Here is a 25,541-nt window from a genome sequence, read left to right as displayed (position 1 = left end):
TTTCATTGTGTTTTGTGTGCATTGGCAGTGGGTTAGCTGTTACTAATCAGACTCTTCCCATATGGTAGAGCATGCTGCATCAAATTCTGGCAAATTCTTTGTTTCATTCATAATTCCAACAAATTTGACAAGATCTCCAACACCACTAGATGTCTCCAATGTGTTTTACAGATGGCTGTAGACACTCACTGTTGAGCTTTTCTCCTGACCTCTATATATACTGACTACAGTTTTAACTTAAAAATTTCAATTTGGATTCATAATTGATCAGAATTCCCACCACGGTTTTCAATCCTGTCCTTTTGTAATTGGGAATACTCTCCTGGTTTCCCTAAAGGTGTGAGTCCTCTGAGAGATATTGTCCCACCATCACATTTGATAAATAATAAAAAAATAATAATTAATTAATTAAAAAAACATATATATTAAAAAAAAACTATATTCATGTTCAAATGAGGCTACATGGTACATATAACTTTAACCGCTTCACTACAAAGCACGTGAGAATGAGCACGTCAGCTCATTGGCCAGATGTGTCAAGGGGGCGGGCAACAAAAGTGAATACAGGAAGAAGGTGCTGTGTGACTAAAAGGAGAATTTACGTTCATTTCACACCTAGCTTGCTATTTTGTAACGATCTTTGTACATCAACAGCAACTCCATGGATTTAGAAGTGAGAAGTCTACACGGCTAGAGGAGTTTCATTTTTTAGTTCAAACTTGTAACAAACACCTGTTAGTTGGTTCGGATCACGTTCACACCATAAACGAACCGCTCTGGAGTTCAGTTGGAACCGTACCGAGACCGCCAGTCAGAGTAAGGCTACATAGGAATCGTTTTGGTCCACACCCGAGTACGATTACTGTTCACACCTGCACAAACGAACCGTACCAACGAGGGAAATCAACCCGAGTTCGATTTAAACGGATTAAACACAGCAGGTCTAATTGTGACAACAACTGGAGTAATACAACCATGCAAGCAGATGAAGGCAGAAGTTTAACATTATAACTGAGTAGTAATTTCACAGTGCTACCTCTACTGCAAAAAGGTACTTCAGTATGTTGTAAAATTTGGCAAAATTTGTTCATATTAATATTTGCGTTGTTCTGTTCAGGTTTATTGTTTGTCTTCACTGTTGTATCTTAACAGATCTTGTAGTTTCTGTTTTGTTTGTTTTTTAGGTATCACATACTGTTAAAATATTATGTGTAAGCTGATATAGTTTTCTTAGCTGTGGGGATCAGGACCAGTTAAGTTTAACTGTTTATTCTTGTGTGCTGTGTGCAACAGGGTTTAGTAGTTTCAAGATTGACATAGTTTTTAGAATTATATTAAGATGTAATAAGCCGAATTAACTACTCTATGACCTAGAAGCTCTGAACTAACCAAGCATTGTTTTTGTTCTTTTTTAAAATGGAAAACAAAGTGACTTGAGTCGAACGCCGGCCTGTCAGTGTTAGTTGTTTATCCACTTTATACGGTCTGCTGCCAACCCTGGTGAAACAGCAGCACAGGGTATTTGATCACATCAGCTCGGCTTTACTGAGCACTTCACTGCCTATTTTCCCTTATGATCAATATTTACAATGAAAATGGCACGTAATAAACTTAATTTCCTGTGTTCTCTTAAATTATATGTACATTTTTGTTAGTGATCTGGCTCGGCTACTGATGACTATTTAATGTGCAATTACTTTGAAAGCTAATAAACAATGGACTGATTAATAAGCATACTTCAAATTGCTTGTAAAACATTATATATAACTGTGACTGCTCATTGAAGAGCATATTTTTTATGTAAAACTTCTTCATGAACCAAAACGAAGTCCAGCTGCCTTCTTTCCAAGCACTCAAAGCTACTGTGACCTAAATCACTGAGAACTTTTACAGGCAAACTGATACAAGTACAGCATTTATTCATGACTACTTGGTACTATAAGTAAGACCTTGCCCCTTCAAAATCAGAGTTTCTATTGTCATGTCAGTGTTTGAAATGAAGCATTTAATATCTGTCTGGTAATTTCCTCAACAGTAGATTTCTCCACAAGCACATTTTACTCAGACACACATAGATGGACAGACAAGGTGAAACCAACACCAGCTACATTATTGCTTGTAACAAAGATACTTCTGAGCAAGCAAGTTCCCTTAATGGTATCTTACCGGCAGGACAAACAAGGAAATTTACCATATGAAACCGACAGTGACCTATTTTCATATCTAGGTGTGTCTGTGATTATGACATGCGAATGGAGCTTACAGGGACTTACAGGAAAGCGAAACAGAAAAGAATCACCTCAGAGATTAATGTTTTCTTAGGAATGTGGTCTATGGAGATGTAAGATATAGACTACTTACATAAAACATTCAGTATTGTAGGTAAAATGCTGTTATTTTTCTTTATAATCAGACCAAAGGGAGAGAAAACATCAAAACAAGAAGATGGCCTTCTGAGGGATTGGATTATGGAATTAGTGGAAAAGAAGGTAAGGAATCCCAGTGTGCTATAATTGTGTAAATGTGTAAAAACTGGGTGATAAGAGGCCAACAAACTAAATCTAGGTCTATGTTTATGTTGGACAAATGGAGAACATGAAACTAATGCTGAGAGGTCGTTTAAAAACAGAAAAGTATATGTCAGACATTAGCCATTTACTGTGTGAAGGATAAATATATTTTATGTATATGCCATTTCTCTAATTACCTCAATGAATAAGTACAATAAAGATAAAAGGAAGCTATTTCAGCTAATATATCATTTACTTACAATGATTCTCATGTTTTAACGATTCTCATTCAGGTGCTGTTCTGGCCAATAATCATTTTTGGGTTTCAGCAGGAATCCGTCCACTGGATTCATAACTGGCAAAAATCTGACTATGCTTTGTCACTTCATAATCTACACCATGCAATAATGAAAAATACAGCAGTAGTTACCAAGGTTTTACTATGACTACACTTGCATTTTTTTCTGCTAGTTCACTCACTGGATAAAAGCTAAATTTGAGAAACGTGTCTATCCTGCTGGGTTACCCTTTAAAAACTAGCCATTCGAAAATGCTGTGTATTTCAACATAAAGTGGGACATCTGATTACACTACAGTCCACTGCAATGCAAGCACCCCTCCCAATGTGGTCAGTGATTTGCTGATGGTAAATATGTCTGTTGTTGCATACTGTGAGCATTAGCAAACCTAAGCAAACAATTAACATTTAGCACTAAACACAGCAGCTGAAACTGGACTGTGCTGCCTACACATTACTAAAACAGCTCATTTCAGGGTTTGTGTATAAAACCAGTCACTGCCAGTACCACAGTCAGCAAAGTGCATTGCAGTTTCAGTCTAGCCTTAATTTGGACTTGTTTCCACTCTACAAAAGGGGAGGGTTGTTTGGTTTTGCACTTCCTTTATAAAGAGGAAATGCAAAACCAAACACACTTCCGTGTAAAGAGACTGATCAAACTAAACGTCAGACTAATTTTCTTCAAAATATTAAATCCGCAGATCAACCACCAGCCACCCATCAGTCACAGGTAACCAACAGTGTAAATTTAATTTAAATTTTGTAATGCATGTTGATATATTTAAAGTAATCTAGACACTTGCATGATAACAGCACAGTGACACTGACAAAAAGTCTTTGTTTCTCATATTTTGTTTCTCTGAGTTTTTGACAGATGTACAGTAATGTACATTGATTCTTTGTATATTACATTACTAAAATCAGGTACTTTTTTCCACCAGATTTTTACTAAAAACATCTTGAAGGGGAAGCAGTTCAAATTGGAAGAAGAGTTTTATTGAGTAATGTGCCAATTACTAGCCAATGTGCCATTACTAGCCAATGAGTAATGTGCACTCACTGGCTAGAGGCTCCAACTATGAGAGGGAAAAGGAACACAATGTTCTTGGAAAGCAGTGACGAGGAGGAGCAGCTAGGAGCTACTAAATATGAGGAACTGATTAAGCAAACGTTAGAAAAGAGAGTCAAGCTCCCAGCAGATTTAAGGACTTTTATCAAATCCAGCCATGCCATCTCCAAGTACCAGACTCTCTTTCAAAACTTTAGACATCCTGTTTTCATAGAAGTGGGATCAGATCTGGTTCTGTCCAGTTTGTCCTCTGCTGACCTGGATGAGGCTCTGGCAGCTGTGGTGAACGATCTGAGTGTGGAGATTGTGAAGCTGCAGGGAAGTGCAGCGGTACCTCCAGATCTTGACAGAATGAAAGAAGTCCTGATGGAAGCCAAGAACAAAGAAAACGCTCATGAGCTCAAAGTGGATATCAGCTTTGTCCCAGGATCTAATGGATCTGCCGCAACCAAAGTAAGACTGGTGGGCTACAGTGAAAATGTGAGGAAGCTCACTGATGTTCTTCATGACTTCCAGACAAATCAAGTCACAACTCAAGAAAAAATCACTCTCCCCCATCCTGAAATGGTTGACTGTTTTCATAAAATCTTAGACCTGACTGCCATGAAACAGACCAAGGTTCCTTTAAGAGCCTCATATGTTCCAAATCCACATGTGTCTGTATCTGGACCCCGATGCCAGGTTCAGGAGGCCAAACAGGCCCTAATGTCAGCTCTAACCAGTCTGACAATAGAAACTTTGGCTCTGGATGGAGCAGGGGCTCAGCGGTACTTCAAGACTGAGGGTAAAGTGAGTAAAGAGCTGGTAGAGAACTCCTGTTGTGTCATCATCCAAGAAAAGCGAACTGTAGTCACCCCAAATGTGAGCACAAAAGCATATGCCAGCAACACTGTTACTATCACACCCCAAACTTTGATTACTGGAAGGTCCAGGAGGACTCTGGCAACCACAACAATCCCATATGTTGATGTTAGCAGTTTGGTTCAACAGGTTAGATTATTTCTATTTTATTCTATTAACAGTTTGATAACAACACATGTCATAAAAAAGATGGTGTTTACTGCATGCATTTGTATTTGCAGGTTTACGGTGACTCCTACAAAAACAACTTGAGCATGAAACGGGAAAACCAAGGTATACCAACAGCTATTGAGTTAAGTAAACTAAGGTAGATGTAAAGCACAAAACAAATGGAAGCATAAAGGTTATTTAGATAAGTAAAAGTATAAATACTGTAATCTGCAGAAGCTCAACAGTCAAAATAAAGATGCAAAGTGCTATCAGCAAAACAAACTGACTAAAAGAGCCAGTGACCTAACAGCAGAACAAAGAGGCAGTCCAAGTTTGCTTGAGTATAGCTTTTTATTTAGAAATTATACACGAGACTAACAAAAAGGGACAAATACAAAGTTCAAAAACTGGCTAGGAGTTAAAAATGAGGGAGGTATACAAACAGGCCAGCATAAAACTCTTAAAATGCATAGATGTAATTGAAAAGGGGAACTATTCAAGGACAAGTTCATGAAGACTATTCAGTTATAGTTTCTCAGTAGATGTTTTTTACATATATATATATTTAAACACCAAATAATGCAGATGTTTCCTTCTGTTGTAACACAAGTAGTTTGTTGAATGTTAACATCAAGTTCCTATTTATCAGAATCTTGTTGATGTGTTTTTATAACCTATCAGTGCTTGACTTGTTTTAACGCAGACCTAAGTGTCCTCTGTACTACTCATCAGCGGTCCGTCTTCCTGTTCCTGGGCCTTGGTAAAAAGAGTGTCCATGATGCAATGAAGAAGGTAAAAGATTTGTACCAGGCTCACTGCTCCACAAAAAAAATCACAAAGGAGGAGTTGGCAGACTTCACCCAGGATGAAATAAAGGATCTGCAGAAGCTAGTGGAGACGCAGGGTTTGCATGTACAGCAGGACCAGAGTGGAGATGGAGGCTTGGTAGTCAGCGGGTTAAAAGATGGGGTCACCGAGCTGATACAGATGCTTCATGCTGCTGCTCGTCTACGGAGAGAAGTCAGAGTTAGGGAGGAGGATAATTTGTACCCTTGTGTGGCGTGGTGCATCCTGGGATTTGATGGTAGCTGGGAAAGGCTCCCCAAAACAGATAATTATAACCTAGAGCATGATATCAAGAAAGAGATAGTGGACACACACGGAAACATGTGGAGCGTGGATCTGCAGAAGATGGAAGCCAGAAGTCGGTTTGCTAGAAAAACCAAGCTAAAACGACTGGAGAATCGCCCAGGTGAGAAGAGTGGTCTGGAAAAGCTGTCGAGTCTTAATTAGCACATCTTAAATGTCAAAAGACTTACAAACATTATGTAGAGAGTGGTGATGAAATACTTTATTGGGATTTATGATCTGAGCTAGAGCTCCTTGACATATTTTTAATCATGATTTCCTTTTGTCTATGCATTTCTTTATTTTTAAAGTTCATGTTAATTTCCCTGATCACTATTTTAAAAAGTGTTCATGTGAGCAAAGCAAGCCCTTTGTTACTCCGTATGGTCAGTTTATGTAGTGTACAAAATATAAGCCTTCGTTTTTTACCTTTTCTGGAAGCCTTCTGTGAGATTGTCTGATTGCGCTGCACTCAGGATTTATGACAGTTACAGTATGGATTTTGTCTTGATTCGTTTGTCTTTGGAAACAATAATTTTAAAAACCTTTTTTATCTTCTTTGGTTAACTGGTCTAACTTTTTCCAGACTTTACTCTTCCTTTGTACTGGGACAATATGGCTAGTGGTGAAAATAGGAAAGCGGTTCCATTGGAGCCTTCCTCTTCAGAATACCTCAAAGTAAAGGCGGCCTTCACGCAAACAGTTCAGAAGACTATTTTGAAAGTGAGTGGTTTTTACCAGAAATCTAAGTTAACTGTGTTGAAAAGGAAACTTGAACAGCTGAACATTTTGTTCTTTTGTGATAGATTGAACGCTTGCAGAATGTCCATTTGCAGCAAAACTATGAAGTGCAAAAGAAGAAGCTTTCTGAAAAGAACAGACAGGACGGGGGAGCAGGTGAAAGGCTTCTATATCATGGGACGAGTCAGGACACCTGTGAGTCCATCATAAAAAATGGATTCGACAGGAGTTTTTCTGGGAAACATGGTAATTATCCTTTGATCCAATCAACTTTAATCAGTATGATCACCTGATTCTGTTTATAGAACACCAGTGCATAGAAAATATCCTATAATAATACTATAACATTTGATGTCACTGTTGCTTTATTTTGTTGATAATCTAATATATTCTTTATTTCCTAATACAGAAAATTACAGTGCTGTGCAAAGGTTTTGACCTACCCTTCATGTTTTTTATATTTTGCTTCCAAGCAGCCATTTTTTCTTGTAATATTTAGGGTGGCCTATACAATAGTTTTCCAGACCTTTTTGGACATTGGCTGCTTTTTCACAAATTTACAGTCCTTGTACCTGACCATTTTCAGAGGATTGTGTTGTGTTTTTTAAACCACCTAACAAGATCTTTGAATCTTTCAAACATAAAAAAGACGCCTAACCCGAGAAGTAATATACATGTCTGATAATTCCAAAACTTTAAATGTCTGTACTTTATTTTCTGTTTTCAGCAACTGTATATGGTCAGGGGACCTACTTTGCTGTCAGTGCCAGCTATTCAGCCAACCCCGGCTATTCAGTGCCAGCTGCTGATGGTTCTCAGAGAGTATTTGTGGCCCAAGTCCTCACTGGTGTCTACACTCAGGGTAACAGCAGCATGAAGGTGCCTCCGCCTCGCACCAATCAGCCCGATGACCGTTATGACAGTTTGGTGGACCAAATAGCAAACCCAAGCATGTTTATTATTTTCAATGATAACCAGGCTTATCCAGATTACCTCATTACCTTCTGTTAGTGCTTCATCATGGGGAACATTTCCTATACAACTAATACATTTTCAACACAGCATTACCATCAGTAATCTGCCCCATCTTATGTTAAAGAACTCATAGTACCTTATCACCTCTATAGTGCACTTTGCTCTCAGACTACTTTTGGTTCTTGGGATATTTAAAAGTAGTGTGGGTTAAGATTAAATTAGGCTTAAAACTTCAATTTTTGATAAAGCACATGTTTAGTGCCGATAACCCTCAATCCTCCTTTAGTTACGCTTTAGTTTTTCCTTCCCACTCTCGGTCAGCACTGTCAGTACTTGCTCATAGGGGGCTGTCTGATGTTTGGGTGTTTCTCTTTATATCTGTATTATTATTGTCTTTATTTTATGATGTGAAGTGTCGACTTTTGTGATTTGGTGTTATATATGAATAAAACTGAATATTATTGAACTGAATTGAATTGAATTAAATTGAATTGAACAGTGAGTGCAGACAGCAGCTTGCTCTGCTGTTTTGTGTTGAACAACATTTTGGCTCTCCTGATAAAAGGAATCTTCTTATTGTTATTCTTCTTATCTTCTTATACAACTCACTATTAACTGAAGAGCCAATGAAATAGTCACTCTCTTGAAAAACTGGATAAGTAATTAGTTGCTCAACCACACAATATTAAACAGCAAATAAATCCATCTTCAAAAGTCTCTGTGTTTAAATTCCTGTACTTAAATTTAAAGAAAACTGGCTGCTCATGACAGCACAAGTGTAACTTTGTGCTACTACTTCTGCCACAGCGCAGTCTGGATTTTCCCACCCCTTGTAGGCGGGGCTGCTGAAGCACCTTTGAATGGGAAGGACATATTTAAAGAGACACAGATCACTGTTGATGTCGAGACAGTTCAAAGTATAATTTATGTCAGGTCTCTGGTCTTTCTGTCAATTTACACCTAAAATATGAGCATTTCAACAAGGTTATTCAAACCATATGTTGAAAAACCATGTCATTATTTGTTCATGCATAATAAACTAAGCTTACTTCAATTGAACTCTAAAGTTTGGATTCTGAGCTTTAGATATTTGTAGATTACCACTTGAAACTACATGTGAGAATGTGGAAGAACACTGTGGAAGACCAAGACAAATCTGTAACTGATGACTTATAAGAGCACAAAAGTAACTTTAGTGTTTCACCCTAAAGTGAAAGATGTTTAATTTACTCAGCAGTGAATAATAAAGGATTTGGAGTTTGTTTAGTAGCTGTAGCTTTATGAAAATTTACAAGTGTTTTTAAAATGTATTAAATCAATAATGCTTTTTTTGCCCTGTGAATTTTAACATATACTGTTTAGTCTTAAAATAAACTCTTTGAGAATGAAAAATATAACATATTTATATAATTTGTTCAGCAATTTGATCTTCACAAACTGATGCCACTTCTCCATTGTTTAAAGAATCAATGTAATGTATGCTATTTTTCACTGCATGCCATCTGTCCATAAAGGGCCTCATCACATGAATCAGTCACTGCCACAAATCTCCTGAGCTTATTTACCTACTTCTTAGTAAAAGTCATATCTGTAGAATTCTCTTTGATGTTTTAAAGCTTGAGTTAATGACAGACCTCACATAATTACTGATAAAATGTCTTTCTCAAAACCATGTTAAGACATAAATATGATTTAGAGTTATACTCTGACAGCTGAAACACCTTGTAAAGTACCTGCAGAGCAGGTAGGTGAGCCGAGAAAAGCCCCTGAGAATTAAATGAGGACTTTTTGCATTGCTGGGTGTACGAGTGTAAGTATGAGGATGTGATACTTGAAAAGTGAAACTGAAACAAAAACGGGCACTCACAGAGTGGCACAACCAAGTTTTAGACGGGATTAAAGTTCTCATGTTAGTGTAGAATTGCAGATATAATGGATGAATATCCGTATCCACTGTTTTTTGAAGCCACTGACTTTACAGACAGAGAGAAGGAGAAAGTGAGGAGATACTTTCAGAAAAGGCGAGACTCCGGGGGTGGCGACTGCGGAAATGTAGAAAAACTCGGAGGAAGCATTTATAAAATCTGTTTCAAGGAAAAAGAAGGTAGGACAGTCGGTTATTTGTAAAATAATTTTTTTAGATTTGTGTTTAATTGCAGGCTGTTTCAGTGACTCTGTTTATGGTGGCTTTAGATCAAGAGAGAGTTTTGCAGAGGAAGTTTCACACCATCACTCTTCCGAGTGGAGAAGTGCGGCTGACCGTGAGCCGGACAAGTTCACCACAGACCTCTGACCAGCCATCAACAAGCCAATCACTGGTACAGTTCACTGCTCTTTCAAACATGACTTTTGGTTACAGTAAAAAAGTGAGTGTCAGAGCCGAATAATGTGGCGAAACCAGTTTTAGAGGAGTTAGCCTCCAGGGAAAGTTGGACTGCTGAGGACAATATTGACAAAAACAGATGATTTTACAATATTTAAAACACATTGTAAGTACTGCAAAGAATACATTCTAAATAGTAAAACTCTTTCTTTTAAAAACTACACGATGATTAAATTTGATGTCAGGGACAAATTTACAGAATGTGTTTGTTGTTTTAGAAGAATGTCAGTTTTGTATCACTTCCTCTTCTTACAACATTTGGGCAATGGACACACCAGCCACTTTAGTTATGGAAGTATATGTTTGCTCCACTTTTGCTGTGCCATCTTTGTTATTCATCGTTATTATTATGCCTCAGATGTTTTCAGTGGCTGACAGTTCTCAGGCTTCTTTAACTTATGAGTCTCGCTTTTGATACAAAGTTTAAAATACAAAGTGTAGTTTAGTGTTGTTTAAATAAGGAAGCCCTTCCCTGAAAAATACATCATGTGGATAGCACAGCATGCAGATACAGATACAAATACTTTATATACTATTTTGCATTAAAGCCTTTGTAGACAAGCAAGTAACCCATGTCATGTATGTCACTCCATACCATCAAAGATAATGCTTTTCAAAACATGGGTGACAACAAGCAAGATGGTGATACACTCATGGGACACTTTACTATTTGGTACACCTTGATAGTACCAAGTAAGACTTCAGTACTGTTTTAAATCTTTGCTGTTAGTTTTTGATTGTAAGGAGTTGTTATTTGAGTTACTTTTTCTTTCCTATCAGCTCGAAGCAGTCTGGCCACTAAACTAGCACACAGATAAAAAAAAAAAAACCCCCTCAACATCATGTTTTAAATGATTCACAAATTATTTCATTCTGCTTTCATTTACATTTTACACAATAGCCTAACTGTTTTAGAAACAGGGTTGTAGTGTATTTCTGTTATAAGACAGTGTCATTGTCAGACATAACAAAGAAAAACAAAAACATATTAACAGAAATGTTAATTCAATATGTTTTTATCTACATAGGACTGTATGAATCTGTACCACTGGCAACTGCTGTGAAATCCAGTTTGTTGTGAAACAAGTTTATTTAGGAAACAAATACTTATACATGTCTCTTTTCTCTTAAGAGGTGGTGATTAAAATGGTGTTTGGATGTTGGATGGATGTTGAGGTGCTAGGGCTGCGCGATATGACGTTAAATGAAAATCACGATTAATTTAACGCAATGACACACAAACTAGGTTTGTGCTGTAAATATGCTGAACCACTAAAGCTGAGATATTTTTGGTATTTTCTCATAGTTTTCTTCTTTTTTATTGATGTTGTGTTTACTAAAGTCAAGTATCTGTCCAAACAACGGATACGGTATTTTTATTTGGCATTGGGATTGGTGTTTCAAGTTTCCTCTATGATGGTTGTCATGGATGCCACAGACTGGACATAGCAGAGATAGTACATAATGGGTGAAGTATTAATAAGTGTAAAGAGAAAAGAAATAAAATACATGATATGGCAAAGATAACGTCAATTAGAGGTTTTGAATGAGGGTTATGATTTATTTTTGACTTACTGCCCAGGCCTATGTGGTACACTCCAATTGTTAATGATAAGTAGTCTATCTTATAGCATAAACTCACAGATTTCTTTGATTTCTTTCCTTCTTTTAGAGCTCAACAAACCCAAACATAAAGGGTCTTGAGAAGACTTTCAGGATAGATGTTTTCCTGCTGTATTTCCTGAGAGACAACTCTAAAGCATACAAATTTTTTGAAAAACAGCTGTCGTCAATCGGCTGCACAGTGGAGCTAAATTTCGATGAAGAGGAGGTTTTGGTTAGAGGGGAGGTTGACAAGGAGCCAGGAGGAGGTTTTGGTGGTGCTGCAGAGAAATGGGAGTGTCAAGTGGATTGGGTCTTCGTCCAGCTCACCGAGAGCTACAACTGTTTTCATGTGCTTGAGCCAAAACAAGTGAAAATGGTACTGCAGGACTCGGCCTTTAAGACAGATGATATCAAAGTTTACACAGAGAGTGGCTATGCAGTGGTTGTGGGAGAGGCTGATGCCATGAAGGAGAAGATTGCAATTCTGGAAAAAAGCCTACCCGCCAAAAAGGAAGTGCCAATTGTGGAGAAGAACTTCAAGCTCATAAAAGAAGAGTTCAATCGAGAAATGCGTGCTAATTGTCCAGAGGTTACAATCATCAGAGGTAGTGCCATGATCACTTTGGAGGGCCCTGACAAAGAGGTGCAGTCAGGAGCTGCAAAACTGGATGAACTGATTAAGAACGTAAAAGAGAAGAGAGTTAAGTTCCCTACAGCTCTGCTAACCTTCATGAAGACCAGTGATGCCATCCCAAAATACCAAACTCGCTTCCAGCAGAGACTCAGAAACCCTGTTTTCTTTGAGGTGGGTTCAGATCTGGTTCTGTCCAGTTTGTCCTCTGATGCTCTGAATGAAGCTGAGGCAGCAGTAATGAGAGACTTTAAAGTGACCACTGTACAGCTGCAGGGTGCAATAGATCTTAACAGGTTGAAAGAAATTCTGACGAAAGCCAAGAACGAGGCAAACAGTAGAGAGCTCAGAGTGGACGTCAGCTACATGCCAGGTGCCAGTGGAACCTCAACGACCAAAGTCCGACTGGTGGGCTACAGTGAAGACTTGGCCAAGCTCAATGAAGTTCTTCATGACTTCCAGATGAATCAAGTTTCAACTCAAGAAACCATCAATCTGCTTCATCATGACATTGTCAACTGTTTTGATAAAATCCTAGACTTGATTGGCGTGAAGCAGACCAAGGTGACCTTACAAGCCTCACATTTTCCAAATCCTTGTGTGTTTGTGTCTGGTCCTCGATGTCATGTTCAGGAGGCCAAGGAGGCCCTAACATCAACTCTAGACAGTCTGATAGTAGACACGTTGACTCTAGATGGACCAGGGGCTCAGCAGTACTTCCAGGAAGAGGGTAAAGTGACTAAAGAGCTGATAGAGGGTTCCTGTCACGTAATTATCCGAGAGAAGCAAACTGCAGCCACCCCAAATGTGCAAAGACCACGAAACACCAGCAGACTCGGCGATACATCTAGATCTCTCAGCTACAGCAGCAGCATGTACAGCACAGTTGGAAACTCTGCAATCAACAGAACAAACCTGAAGATCAAACTCAGCAGTTTAGAAAATGAACAGGTTTGATTATTTCCATTTAATTCTATCTTCCTATAACCCCAAATAAAATATCAGTAATCATTTTATTCAATATTAATTCTGCAGGCAAATGTTCTGGTGGTCCCCATGCTCAACAAGCAGCTGACTTCTACAAATATTGGCAAGAGTTTGTTGGCCAAAGCTGGGAATGTATTAAAGTTAAAGTTTGATTCAGTCTTAGCCAGTTGTGCCCTCACCCCTGGTGATGTTCAGCTGGTTGATGCACCTCCATCTCTGGGCTGCTCCAAGATTTTCTTCATTGAGTGCTTGCCTTGGGATGGAGTAAGAGGAAAGAGTGTTCAGGTAAAATTAAGGACTTTCATAATACTTATAGTGATGGAAAAGATCAAATTAATTTACCTTTAGAAGTACATGAATGAATTTCCTTTGGGATTGGTAAAGTTTTATGAAATTAAATAAAGTACAATTTCTGTATAAAGTTGAAAGTTTGGAATAACTTGATGTTATATGGCACAAACTCCAAGCAAGGATGTATAGAACGAAATCTAACTGTAACATAGTTTAAAAATATGTAACTTTTGATTTGCAGGCTCTTGGTAACGGTCTGAAGAGATGTCTGGAGCTTTGTGTACAGCTGAATTTGGGTTCAGTGGCCATTCCGATCATTGGGCCAGGTGTTATTTTAAAATACCCGCTGAGAGAAGCTATTCAAGTATTGACCGACATCATTCACCAGTTTGGATTATCTGCGTCCTCTGGCTCTCTTACAAACATCCACATTGTCATTAAACCTGGCTACCCTGATTCTGAGGCGGTCAGTGTCAATCAATATGTCCTGATCTGATATGTAACATGCATATCATACTATATCACTTTATTTATAAAGCACTTTTAAAAACAAAAACAGGGCTGTCCTGACCATGCATCAGTTATTTATCATGTTATTCTGTGTTTTTATCGACAGTGCTACCATGATGTCTACAAACAGCTCAGCTTAAATATGAACCAGGGAGGCCAAGGTACACTAGCACTACTCATACTGTCTTCATTATGTGAGATTAATGCATAGTGAGCAGATAAAAAGCATTCAGCCAGTGTTATATTTTACCATCTTCATCAGCACCCTCAGTATCAGAATACATTTCAGACAAAATCTAATATGTGGTGTTCTTCATCTCAGCAATCTTCAGGTCCCTCACCAGTGACCTAGATGACATTGTCATGATACTGGGAAGAGGGGTTAAACTACATGTCGTGTTTGGTGACATCACTAATGAGACTACAGATGCTGTGGTGAACACAACAGACTTCCAAAATTTTAACCTTGGTAGGTGAAACACAAAGGCAGGAAGGCGTAGTGAGCAGGATGCTCATGCTGTAACTGTAAAGTTATTTTTAACCACAATGGTAGCATAGCTCTCTATGGATGGCAAAGGCTGACAGCTATTTATGAATATTTGCTCAGAAATGGTGATGTATATTTGAATGTAATCTTTGTAGATTGAAGTTTTCATTTGGCATATACTTATGAACTGGCAAAAATGAGCACAAGTAGTCATGGTCCCACAATGTAAGTAATTACATTGACATTTACACAATAAATGTCAGTTACTTATACTTTACATTTAATGTGCATGTGGCTGCAAAACTAACTACTATTTTACATTTAGTATTTTATATCTCGTACCTATCATGGTTGTAGTTTCACATTTTTTGTGCAAGTGGAAATCAGGCAAATTCAGCAGCATTTCTTATAAATACTTGTGGATTGATTGGGAAATAGAAACAGATCATGTGGGTTGAGTCACTGTCAGAGGAATCAAAACTAAGAAATCAAATGGGTAGAATATCTGATATTACACTACTTGCATCAGTGTCTCAGAGTAGTTGAAATTGATTGAGATTTGTCCACAGCTATTTAATGGATTGCAATGAAACTGATGTAAAAATACATCTAAGGTTGTTACTAGGTCCAGATTTAATTATTCATTAATTTTTTATTCTTTTTCTTCTCCTTCTAAGATGGGGTATGCAAAGACATCTTAACTGTAGCTGGACCGCAAGTGGAAACTGAACTGAAAGCAGGTGAGAAAAAGAGAAGCAGTTATTTATTTTCTCATCTTACTTATCTGACTCTCACTCATGCTTCCTGTGTCACTTTCTGTGCAGCAAAAGTGGACCGAGGAGAAATTTATGTGACCCAGTCTGGAAACTTCCCCTGTAAAGCTATTTTTCATGTATGTGGACAAAGAGATGAAGCCCTTATTGAACAACTTGTGTGCGATATCATTTGCTATTGTGAATGGTATAAATACAGCTCTGTGGCAATTCCGGCCATTTGTGCTGGTAAGTATTTTGTTTGACATTCTAAGAATTTGTTGTGCTACACACACACACACACACACACACACACACACACACCTAAATGCAAGTGGTGTTTTTCCAGGTGCTGGCGAGTTGGACCCTGCTGTTGTGGCAGGAACTATTCTTCAAGGGATCAAGTCTTCTACATCATCAATGAACAGCCTCACCGACATCCGCCTGGTCTTGATTAAGATCGATGTCTTCTTGGCTTTTAAAGAGGAAGCGATGCAGATGTATTCCCCAGCTGTCATCAACAGAGGTGATAGAATTATTCACAAAGTGCCATCTTGTCTGGTTATTTAGTGTAGTGAATTTTAAAATAAAAGCAGATTAAAAATTATTTTACTGATTTGTTTGATCCACCTTCCAGTGTCATTTCAAGAACAACAACAGCAACAACAGTCTGCTCCTTCTGTGAGTGCATACCTCAGCAGTCTCCAAATCAGCTCTGCAAGTCAGCAGTCTGTCTTCACGTTCCTGGGTCTTTCCAAAACGGACATTGACGATGCCATGGGAAAGCTGAAGCATCAATATCAGACGCAGTGCTCCAGTAAAACCTTCTCAAAGGAGGAACTGGATTTCCTCAACCAGGATGATATGATGGAGCTGAAGGAGCTGGTGGAGTCTGAAGGTCTATTCATGCAAACTGATCAGTCTGGCACCCTAACAGTGAGCGGGCTAAAAGACGGGGTCACCTGGGTGATGCAGAAAATGAGTCAGTGTCAGTACATGACCCTCACTAGAGAGGTGAGAGTGAGGGAGGAGGAGGATGTTTACAACAAAGTGGTTTGGTGCATCCTGGCAAATAATGGTAACTGGGAAAGACTCCCCAAATCAGCTAATCACCAATTGGAAAAAAACGAATTAACAGAAGGAATAACAGATGCACAGGGACTTATATGGGAGGTTGATCTACAGGCAATGGTGGCCACACGACCACTGAGCAGACGGACGACAAAGCTGAAACGACTTGAGAATCTTCCAGGTGAGAAGATAGTTCTCAGAGATGTTACAAAAATGAGCCCGACTGATACTGGAGTTTGATGCTTGAGAGTAACATAAAGTTAAATAAACAAATGTTAAGGTTTTGAAAGAAATAATTATACTAAAAACCTATAAAAAATGTACTTGTAGTAAAAATAGTTGCAAAAGTCACTATGAACGACAGTAACACTAAACAGTTTTGAAACAGGAAATGTCGAAATATCAATATTAAAAATATCAAAGTGTCTCCTTATCTGCTGATTTCAAATTGCATTGCAAAGGAGTGTTAGATTGGTGTCAGAAGGGCACCAATATAACAAACAGTGTTAAGACTGATATGTGGCTGGATTGAACCAAATCCCAATTTTAAAACATCTAAGACAATGTGTAAAATTCAATGACAGCTTTATTGCTAAGCTCTTAAAAATACAAAGAAACAGAGGAGGAAAAAAACTTCTTAGAAAACACAAGGCAAAGAGGAAAAGAGCTGAGAGAGAATGCAATAAAGGGCAAGGGAAGATTGATGAGACAGAGGAAAGAACTGTACACAAAGCGCAAGAGACGAAAGACCACCAAAGTAAAACAGGAAGTAAGAGATGACAGACTCACAACATGAAAACTTGACAGAGAGACACAAGATAAACATAGAGACACAGCTGAAGGAACAGAATGGGAATAGAAAAGGGCATTAACAAACTTATCATCAGTTGAAGCAAGCAAGCACTAAAGTCATGGAAAACAGGAAATTCAGACGACTAAGGAGCTAAGCTAAGTCCTATGCCAAAACCAAAACACAGAATGAACCAAAAAAAAACTTTGGAACAGGAGGAAAAAACAAGAACAAACAAGAATACACAGTTAGAGAAAAACTTAAGTGTCCTACAAAAGCCAAAACCCTGTGTCCAAGCCTACACTTACACGTTATGTTTTTGTTTTTTTCATGCACCATCCTACACAAAAAAAAAAAAAAAAAATAAGTTGGTTCTGTGTCTTCTCTTGTGTATACTACATTTGTTGCGTCATTACCTGACTAAATAAAATATAACAAACATGTTGTCTTTTTCAGACTTTACTTTCCCTCTGTACTGGGACCCCATGGCTGCCAATGAGACTATGAAGGTGGTTTCACTGGAGACTTCCTCTGCAGAGTATCACACAGTGAAGGAGGCTTTCAAACGAACTGTCCCCAAAACTGTGATGAAGGTGGGTGGCTTTTCCTGCACAAGTACAAGTACATATATACACAAGTACATGCATACAAGCTGAAAAAGTATATTGTGGGGTTACAGTGCAAACTGCTGAGCATTACTGGCTGTAATGTGGTCTGCTTAACTGGTCAGCTATCATGATACATGTTAACATTCAGGGATTGTATTAAGTGCACCAGACTTTATATCAGCAGTGCATGTGGTCATTAATTACATATTTTGGTAACATAAAAGGTGTAACAAAAAGTTATTTCTTTTTTTTTTTATCTAAAAAATGTAAAAAATATTTTTCCATTGGAATTTCTTTTTACTATATGAAGAAAGAATGTCCTGTTACCCGGGGCAACTGCAGGATCATCACATACCTGCTCTCCTGCTAACCTCTGTAAATTTTGTATATTTTACTTTATTTAATTGTATATATATGTATACACACACACATATATGTATATATACATATTTGGTATACATATTGAGTAATGCGCATACATTCTTATATTTGTACATATATTTATTCTTATAATTCTCAGATTCCCATTCTTATATTTCTCTTTGTTCTTATGTTATTGTATTTTGCACACCTCTGTTGCTTATGAAGCTTGCACACAAGAATTTAACTCGCAGGGTCTGTACCAGTGTACCTGCACATAACAACAGTAAAAGTGATTTTATTTCATTTTATTTGATCCTTTTGTGTCCACATGTAAAACATGATTGAATTTAATTCATTAATTTAGTAAATGTATATATTAAAATCAAAATGAAAAAAGAGAAATACAGGAAATTAAAGAAAACAGAAATCAGTCACATTGTATCAACAAATTAATTGCCACATTAAAAAAAATAAATACATTTTATTTTATTTTATCTATCTATCTATCTATCTATCTATCTATCTATCTATGTTGGATATTTGCAGTTTCTGTCCACCATATCTCTGTGGTCCATTGAACCGATGTCAATATATTTGCTCAGAAATGCTATGAAAAATTCAAACTCCAAACCCTACCTGAGAAATATCATGTTTGTAAAGTGTTTTTAAGTTTTAAGTTTCTAAAGTTTTCAGTTTTGCAGTAAGAAAGTCATTAATTATTCACTGCTGTAATCTAAACTTCTCATACCTGAAACACATGCCTCAGTTTATGGTTACCACGATAAAGACATGAACTAAGCCATCAGGTGTACTTAATATCCACACTGCATTGTTTTTGGCATCTCTGTGATCATTTGGTTTCGGTCTCTCTTGTCAGATTGAACGTTTGCAGAACGTTCACCTGCGGCGCGCCTATGAAGCCCAGAAGAAGCACATTTCTGATAAGAACGCACACGAGGGAGGAGCAGCGGAGAAACTTCTGTACCACGGGACGACTCAGGAAAACTGCCACTCCATCATGACAACTGGATTCAACAGGAGTTTTGCTGGGCAAAACGGTGATAATTGTTGCTGAACAAGACAACATTTTTCTGTTGCTTCAAAACGAATCACTAGTGTTGACTTTGTCTTAGAAATTATTACCTCCTATACACCAGGGTTTTACATATACATGTAAGTCTTTACAGCTCTGATCACTCTAACATTGTGTCTATATTGGTCCACCGTTATGTGGTGACAGATTGATCATTTGCAGACTGCTCCAAGTATTTTATAGTCTTGAATGTGGTTGTATTTAACCATCATTTATAGACACAAACAGAACTCTTAGGATATTAAATGAAAGACTTACAATACTTACGTAATATATGTTGGAAGTCACCATGTGTTATCTATGATGACCTATTAGTAATTTCCTTTTTTTTTCTTCCTACATTCAGCAACTGTATACGGTCATGGGACCTACTTTGCTGTAAATGCCAGCTACTCAGCCCACCCCACCTACTCCAAGCCAGCTGCTGATGGTTCTCAGTTAATGTTCGTCGCCCGAGTCCTCACAGGCGTCTTCACTCAGGGCCAAGCTACCATGAAGGTGCTTCCACTCCGACACAGCCAGCAACCTCACAACCGCTTCGATAGCGCAGTGGACAAAATTGATAACCCTACCATGTATATTGTTTTCCATGACAACCAAGCATACCCCGACTACCTCATCACATTCAAAGGAGATTAAGGGAAAAGTATTTTCTGCTGTGAAAAAATGAAGGTTTCTGAAAAAATCCAAAAAGAACAATATTAAACTACATAAATCTGTATGTAGTAACTGGAAGTGTGTGGAAAAGTTACATTTGTAAAGGACCCAGAAACTTTATCATAGTTTACACTAAATATTTAAGAAAGTTTTGCACACAAAACACTGTTGGGTACCTATGTGGTAGGTTTCGCTTACAAGAAGATAATGCACTTTTCATACTACAAGCAATTATATTTAATGCAAGCACGAGTTTATTTCTTCAGTGTTAAAGGATATCTAGTTCTGAAAGCTGTAAGAATTATGCCAACAGAAGCTGCTTATATATGAAGTATATGGAATATGAAGAAATATGACATGTATGTACATACATACATACAGTACATACACACTAAAGGCATGTCACACAATTATGCAGTTTTTAATCTTTTATTTGATTGATATTTGTATCTTACATCTTCACAAGATTTACTGTATGCTTGTCTGGTCCTTTTTTAGTACAAAGAAAAATTAGAGGAGGTGGGTGATCAACATTCAAATAGAAACTGTATAATTTTAATTGAATTTTGGTAGCATTATGCAAACATCTTGATGCATGCTCAATCATCCAGGTAAGTTAATCCCAAAAAGTTGATTCTGTTCATTTGGATAGCTTCTTCAGTCTCAGCTGACTTCAGGTTTCCCCAACCCTTATAAACAGTGCATTTGCATAATGACTGAAACTAGCACCAATGAAGGAACAATGGGCTGGCAGGTCAGTTCCTTGTTAATTGCGATTAATTAATTCGAAAAAAATAACGCACTTAAACGCACTTTGCATTCCAATCAAACAGGAAATTTTGTCGATGCACAATTTCCTGGTATACCGATTACACTGATGCACACATCAGAGCTACAAAGATGGCGTGCTCAAAACCATAGGCTGCATCCTCCTGAGGACCCGGCCTTCGCGGTCTACGTGGGCTGGGTCCTTAGAAGGTCTGGTAGGCCGGAAGTAAACGGCTGTGAAATTGGACAGTCTGGCCTTCAGATTTGCGTCACTGCTGTCTCGGTGGAGTTTAATAAACTCAGCCGTCTGCTCCTTGCTATCTAAAATATAACAAGGCACTGGAGTAAATTCTTGACCATCTCACACTTCTTTTTATTCAGTTTTCTTCGTTTCAGCTGTGTGAAAACTAAGGAGGAACCCACCCGGGGGATTAATAAAGTTTTATTTAATCTAATCTAATCTAATAACTTTAATCTCAGCCAAACCGATTTACTCACAAACAAATAAAACACTGAAAAAGCTAAACAGTAACATTTTTAGGTAATCTAAGTGACTTATATATTACGTTTTACCTGAGTAGCGAAGACCGCGGTGATCTGAAAATGATGTGCCGTTCTCGCCGGCTCTAGTGACCCTCGAGCTCCCGGCTAGCTATCGAGCTGGTGGGTACCAGACGAGCAGATATTTGAAGATTACACAGCTACATTCTCGCCTGAAAATATATTAAAAGTTTATTTTGTGACCCAGAAAGCGTAATAAGAGTAATATTAAAACTAAGTAGCTGCTGCCATTATTGGAAACTGGAATGGCTGGGCCGCGCTATGAATTCTGGGATATGGTGGGCCACAAAGGATACACCAGACTCATCCTCCAAATCTGGGGAAAAGGAGGACGCATTTGTCTGCTGCATTTGGAGGAGTCTATGGTTTTGGACAGCCTTCGTCGCCTGGCTGTGACGTAATCGGCCTACAAATGCGTCCTCAGGAGGATGCAGCCCATGGTTTTGGACACCCCCAGAATCAGAGTAAAGCGCGTTGCTGGGACTGGTCGAAGGCAAATTTAATTTCAAAAGACTGGCAGGCGGAAGCCTTGATAAAAGTGTGGTTTTGTGCAAACTGTGCAAAAAGGAGTTGGCATACAAGCACTTTAACCTTATGTTACTATCTAAATGCAGATGTAATGTAATGTAAATTTTACACTGTTATTAACCTTTTTCACTTCAAAGTGTATATTTACTCCCCTTACCTCAGTCTGAAAGTGTATATTTATTCTTACTCTCCCTATTTATTGTTGTTCTTTTGCACTGAATGGAACTGGAGCCTCGTCGTCTCCAGTTCTCTATATACTGTACTGTATATAGCAGAGATGACAATAAAATTTACTTTGACTTTGACTCCGAAAACATGTTGCAGCAAGCACAGAAGCTGTCGGAGCTATTAGTGCTAGCAGTTCCAGTTCGAGTACCAACAAAAGGTGTCGTCAGCCCAAATGTGATGAAATGACTGGTTTCAGGACCAAAATTAGTAAGTCAACATCAAACAAACTCACAAATTCTCTTGCAAAATGGACTGTAGAACACTATCAGTGGTAGAAGATAGGGGGTTAGAAAATGTGCTACAGTTAGTGTCAGGTGATCCAACTTTCCAACTGCCGTGTCAAAAGACTATTTTAAGTAAATTCAACAGCTTTATGACACCGAAAAGCAAGCAAAATTAGATGCATTGGAGAAAGCCTTGCTAATATGGAGGAACTACACCAGGAGCACACAGAAAGTGTCACTCATACAGGATGTTTCCAAATGGTGGAATTCAATGCTGGATATAGTTTCTCATCTGCTAAAGAATCAAGAGGCTGTTTTTGCTGCTTTAGACAAACAAAAGCACAAGCTAGTCATTTTAACTCTATCAGAGCTGGTAAAACTCCAAAAGTTGGCGACTGTCCTTGAGCCATGCAGGTACCGTATTTTTTGGACCATAAGGTGTATTAAGTGAAACAAAACAGTCAGGTAAGTAAAACTTTACTCAACTCATTCTTCTTACTTCCTCCACTTCCGTACCATTGATTCACTAATGTTGAATTCTCTCGCAACTGCTCTATTCCCATGTTGTTGCAGTATATTAATGACTAACCTCGTATTGTGGATGGATGGAGTTGTCACTTCTTCACTGTTTATGGCATAGGTGTCAAACTCTGGCCCCCGGGCCAAATTTGGCCCGCAGCCTAATTACATTTGACCCGCAAGGCCATACCAAATTACTATTAGAGCTGGCCCGCCGGTCTTATACAGCACATGTACTGCTAATACTACAAATCCTAGAATGCTCTGTTGGTGTTTTGGCGCGTCAGTCATGACAGGACCCATTAACGCCCTCTCCTCTGTTGACCGTATCATAGCAACCGTGCGAATACTCCCGCGCTACCTCTCCCAAAATGGCGAAAAGAAAGAACGAAAACAGGAGCTTTCTGGACAGGTGGGAGACAGAATATCTGTTTACCTATGTAAAAGACAGACCTGTTTGTCTTGTATGTGGAGCTCATGTGGCTATAACCAAGGAGTAAAACATTAGACGACACTATGAAACGAAACACCAAGAGAAGTACAAGGACCTGGACATGACTCAAAGGCGCCGGAAAGCAGAAGAGATGAAAAGAAGTTTTGTTTCACAGACTATATTCAAAAAAGCCATATCACAAAGTGAGGCTGCTGTAAAGGCTGGTTTTGTTGTGTCAGCAGAGATCGCAAAATCAGCCTGGCCCTTCAGTGAGGGAGAGTTTGTGAAAAGGTGTATGATGAAAGTTTGCGACGTTGTGTGCCCAGAGAAAAAGCAAGAATTTTCAAATGTTAGCCCCAGCTTTCAGTCTTCATCCGTGGTGTGGACTCAACTCACTGTGTTACGGAAGAACTTTTAGGATTAAAATCAATGCATGGCACAACCACTGGGAAGGAAATATTTGAAGAGGTTTCCAAATGTCTAACTGAAATGAAGTTGCCATGGGAAAAACTTGTGGGGTTAACGACAGATGGTGCACCAGTGATGTGTGGTCAAAGGAGCGGACTGGTGGGCAGGGTACGGGAGAAGATGCGAGCGGAGAACTGTGCAGGTGAGCTGACTGTTTATCACTGCATCATACATCAAGAATCACGTTGTGGCAAAGCCCTAAAGGTGGAACATGTCATGACCGCAGTAACACGAGTAGTTAACTTTATAAGAGCCAAAGGTCTGAATCACCGCCAATTCAAATCTTTTCTTGAGGAGTGTGGTTCGGAATACGGAGACGTGCCGTATCACACGGAGGTGAGGTGGTTAAGCCGAGGAAAAGTACTGAACAGATGTTTCGAGCTACGTGAGGAAATATTTCAGTTTCTGGAAAGCAAAGGGCAAGACACAGCTGAGTTCACAGCTGAGTTCAGGGAGCAAGAGTTTCTGGGTGAGCTGGCCTTTATGTGTGATATCACGAGCCATCTCGATGCGCTGAACCTGCAGCTTCAGGGACGGGGGCGTATCATCACAGATATGTATGCTGCAGCGAGGGCTTTTAAAACGAAATTGTGCCTGTGGCAGAGTCAGATGCTACAAGGAAACCTGGGCCATTTTCCCTACTGCCAAACGATGAACATGCAAATCTCTACTGCTGTGTTCCCATTTGCACAGTTTGCTGAAAAACTCTGTGTACTCAGTACTGCGGTTTGCCGACTTTGATGCCCAGAAATGCCTTTTGCAGTTGACATGGCAAAAGCACCAACAAACCTCCAAATGAAGCTGATAGAACTCCAGTGTAGTTACACGCTGAAGTCAAAGTATGATGCTGTGGGCGCTTCACAATTTCCACATTTCATCCCTGACACAATGCCTGGGCTCCGCACCCACGCTGCTCAGATGCTCTCCATGTTCGGCAGCACTTACCTATGTGAGCAACTATTCTCCTCGATGAAGATGGCTAAAACATCTCACAGGAGAAGTCTGACCGATGAACACCTTCAATCGATCCTGAGGATTTCCTCAGCTCAGAGCCTGAGCCCAGACATTGAGGAACTAGCATCCAAGAAGAGATGCCAGGTATCTGGCTTGGACACATCAGAGTAGATCAGTGTGTAGCAAACTGAGCTATAATTAACATTTTCTTTGTGCAATTTTTCTTGCTACTCCCAAACATGGGCTTGAATGGTTTCACGTTTAATGATATTTTTATTAGTTAAGTGGTTTATTATTGTTATTTTATTTTTACATTTATTATTAGCCTGGGGAAAAAGTTTACCGCTAAAATTTAATTCAGAAGGCTGCAAATACAATTTTTATTTAAGAAATGAATTCCAGTGATATGTTATTTAATTGGAATTTTAATTTTGCATGTGTGCAATATTAAGTTATATATATATTTTTATATAAGTTATATATCATTCAGTATTAAGCTTTGCTTATTCCATATTCAGTTTTTCAGCAAAACTTATTTGGGTCTATAAGAAAAGGTTCCTTGTTATATATGGAGCAAGATTTTTTTCAATAAATATTAATGTTAGCCCGCGACTTTGTTCCAGTTTTGAATTTTGGCCCACTGTGTATTTGAGTTTGACACCACTGGTTTATGGACACGTGCACTGTGTGGGATTCACAGAGGAATCGCCACGGGAGCCACAGTGCTGGATTTGTACATAGTTGCTGTTTTGCCCACTCACTATAAATAAATCCACTGTCCCTCACTAAAGAGTCTCGTGTTTGGGCCCTACTTTCCTCAACTCCACGGTCTGCCATCGCAGACCGTGACAGAATAATCCCTCCAAACATGGACCCAGCAGACTCAGGAGTTGCCACG

At 38.7% G+C, this 25,541-nt stretch overlaps 2 protein-coding genes and 1 pseudogene across 3 annotated transcripts; all 3 read left to right on the top strand.

The window, feature by feature from the left end:
- The first annotated feature begins 543 nt into the window (after positions 1 to 543).
- On the top strand, positions 544 to 8,428 carry LOC100707456 (uncharacterized). Of its 2 annotated transcripts, none has more exons than XM_003447585.5 (9): positions 544 to 816; positions 2,414 to 2,489; positions 3,510 to 3,538; positions 3,750 to 4,867; positions 4,960 to 5,011; positions 5,592 to 6,140; positions 6,603 to 6,739; positions 6,823 to 7,003; positions 7,485 to 8,428. In XM_003447585.5, the coding sequence occupies exons 4-9, from the start codon at positions 3,857 to 3,859 to the stop codon at positions 7,766 to 7,768; spliced, it is 2,214 nt and encodes a 737-aa protein (XP_003447633.1). In that variant the 5' UTR covers positions 544 to 816; positions 2,414 to 2,489; positions 3,510 to 3,538; positions 3,750 to 3,856; the 3' UTR covers positions 7,769 to 8,428. The 2 variants fall into 2 exon arrangements, with proteins under 2 accessions (XP_003447633.1, XP_005453190.1); XM_005453133.4 differs by having other exon boundaries at positions 544 to 1,051.
- Positions 8,429 to 9,537: 1,109 nt separating this feature from the next.
- On the top strand, positions 9,538 to 20,991 carry LOC102082086 (poly [ADP-ribose] polymerase 14). Its single transcript, XM_019353374.2, has 14 exons — positions 9,538 to 9,836; positions 9,926 to 10,050; positions 11,788 to 13,302; positions 13,387 to 13,623; positions 13,871 to 14,095; positions 14,246 to 14,300; positions 14,462 to 14,608; positions 15,304 to 15,366; positions 15,451 to 15,627; positions 15,728 to 15,904; positions 16,016 to 16,630; positions 17,696 to 17,832; positions 19,088 to 19,268; positions 19,650 to 20,991. Exons 1-14 carry the CDS (start codon positions 9,665 to 9,667, stop codon positions 19,940 to 19,942), a joined length of 4,119 nt encoding a protein of 1,372 aa, XP_019208919.1. The 5' UTR covers positions 9,538 to 9,664; the 3' UTR covers positions 19,943 to 20,991.
- Positions 20,992 to 23,109: 2,118 nt separating this feature from the next.
- Positions 23,110 to 24,949, top strand: LOC106098408 (general transcription factor II-I repeat domain-containing protein 2-like; annotated as a pseudogene).
- The last annotated feature ends 592 nt before the right edge of the window (positions 24,950 to 25,541 follow it).

The sequence above is a fragment of the Oreochromis niloticus genome, linkage group LG3, assembly GCF_001858045.2.
Source record: "Oreochromis niloticus isolate F11D_XX linkage group LG3, O_niloticus_UMD_NMBU, whole genome shotgun sequence".
NCBI classification, from domain to species: Eukaryota; Metazoa; Chordata; class Actinopteri; order Cichliformes; family Cichlidae; genus Oreochromis; species Oreochromis niloticus.
Note: the sequence above shows the minus strand (reverse complement) of the source record. Positions and strands in the feature narration are given on the sequence as shown.

Excerpts from the sequence above, each read along its gene's own strand:
- LOC100707456 (XM_003447585.5), top strand. The coding sequence starts at position 3,857 with ATGTGCACTCACTGGCTAGAGGCTCCAACTATGAGAGGGAAAAGGAAC. Across the intron at positions 4,868-4,959 it reads TTAGCAGTTTGGTTCAACAG|GTTTACGGTGACTCCTACAA; the intron begins GTTAGATTATTT and ends TTGTATTTGCAG. Across the intron at positions 7,004-7,484 it reads GAGTTTTTCTGGGAAACATG|CAACTGTATATGGTCAGGGG; the intron begins GTAATTATCCTT and ends TTCTGTTTTCAG.
- LOC102082086 (XM_019353374.2), top strand. The coding sequence starts at position 9,665 with ATGGATGAATATCCGTATCCACTGTTTTTTGAAGCCACTGACTTTACA. Across the intron at positions 15,905-16,015 it reads CCCAGCTGTCATCAACAGAG|TGTCATTTCAAGAACAACAA; the intron begins GTGATAGAATTA and ends TCCACCTTCCAG. Across the intron at positions 19,269-19,649 it reads GAGTTTTGCTGGGCAAAACG|CAACTGTATACGGTCATGGG; the intron begins GTGATAATTGTT and ends TCCTACATTCAG.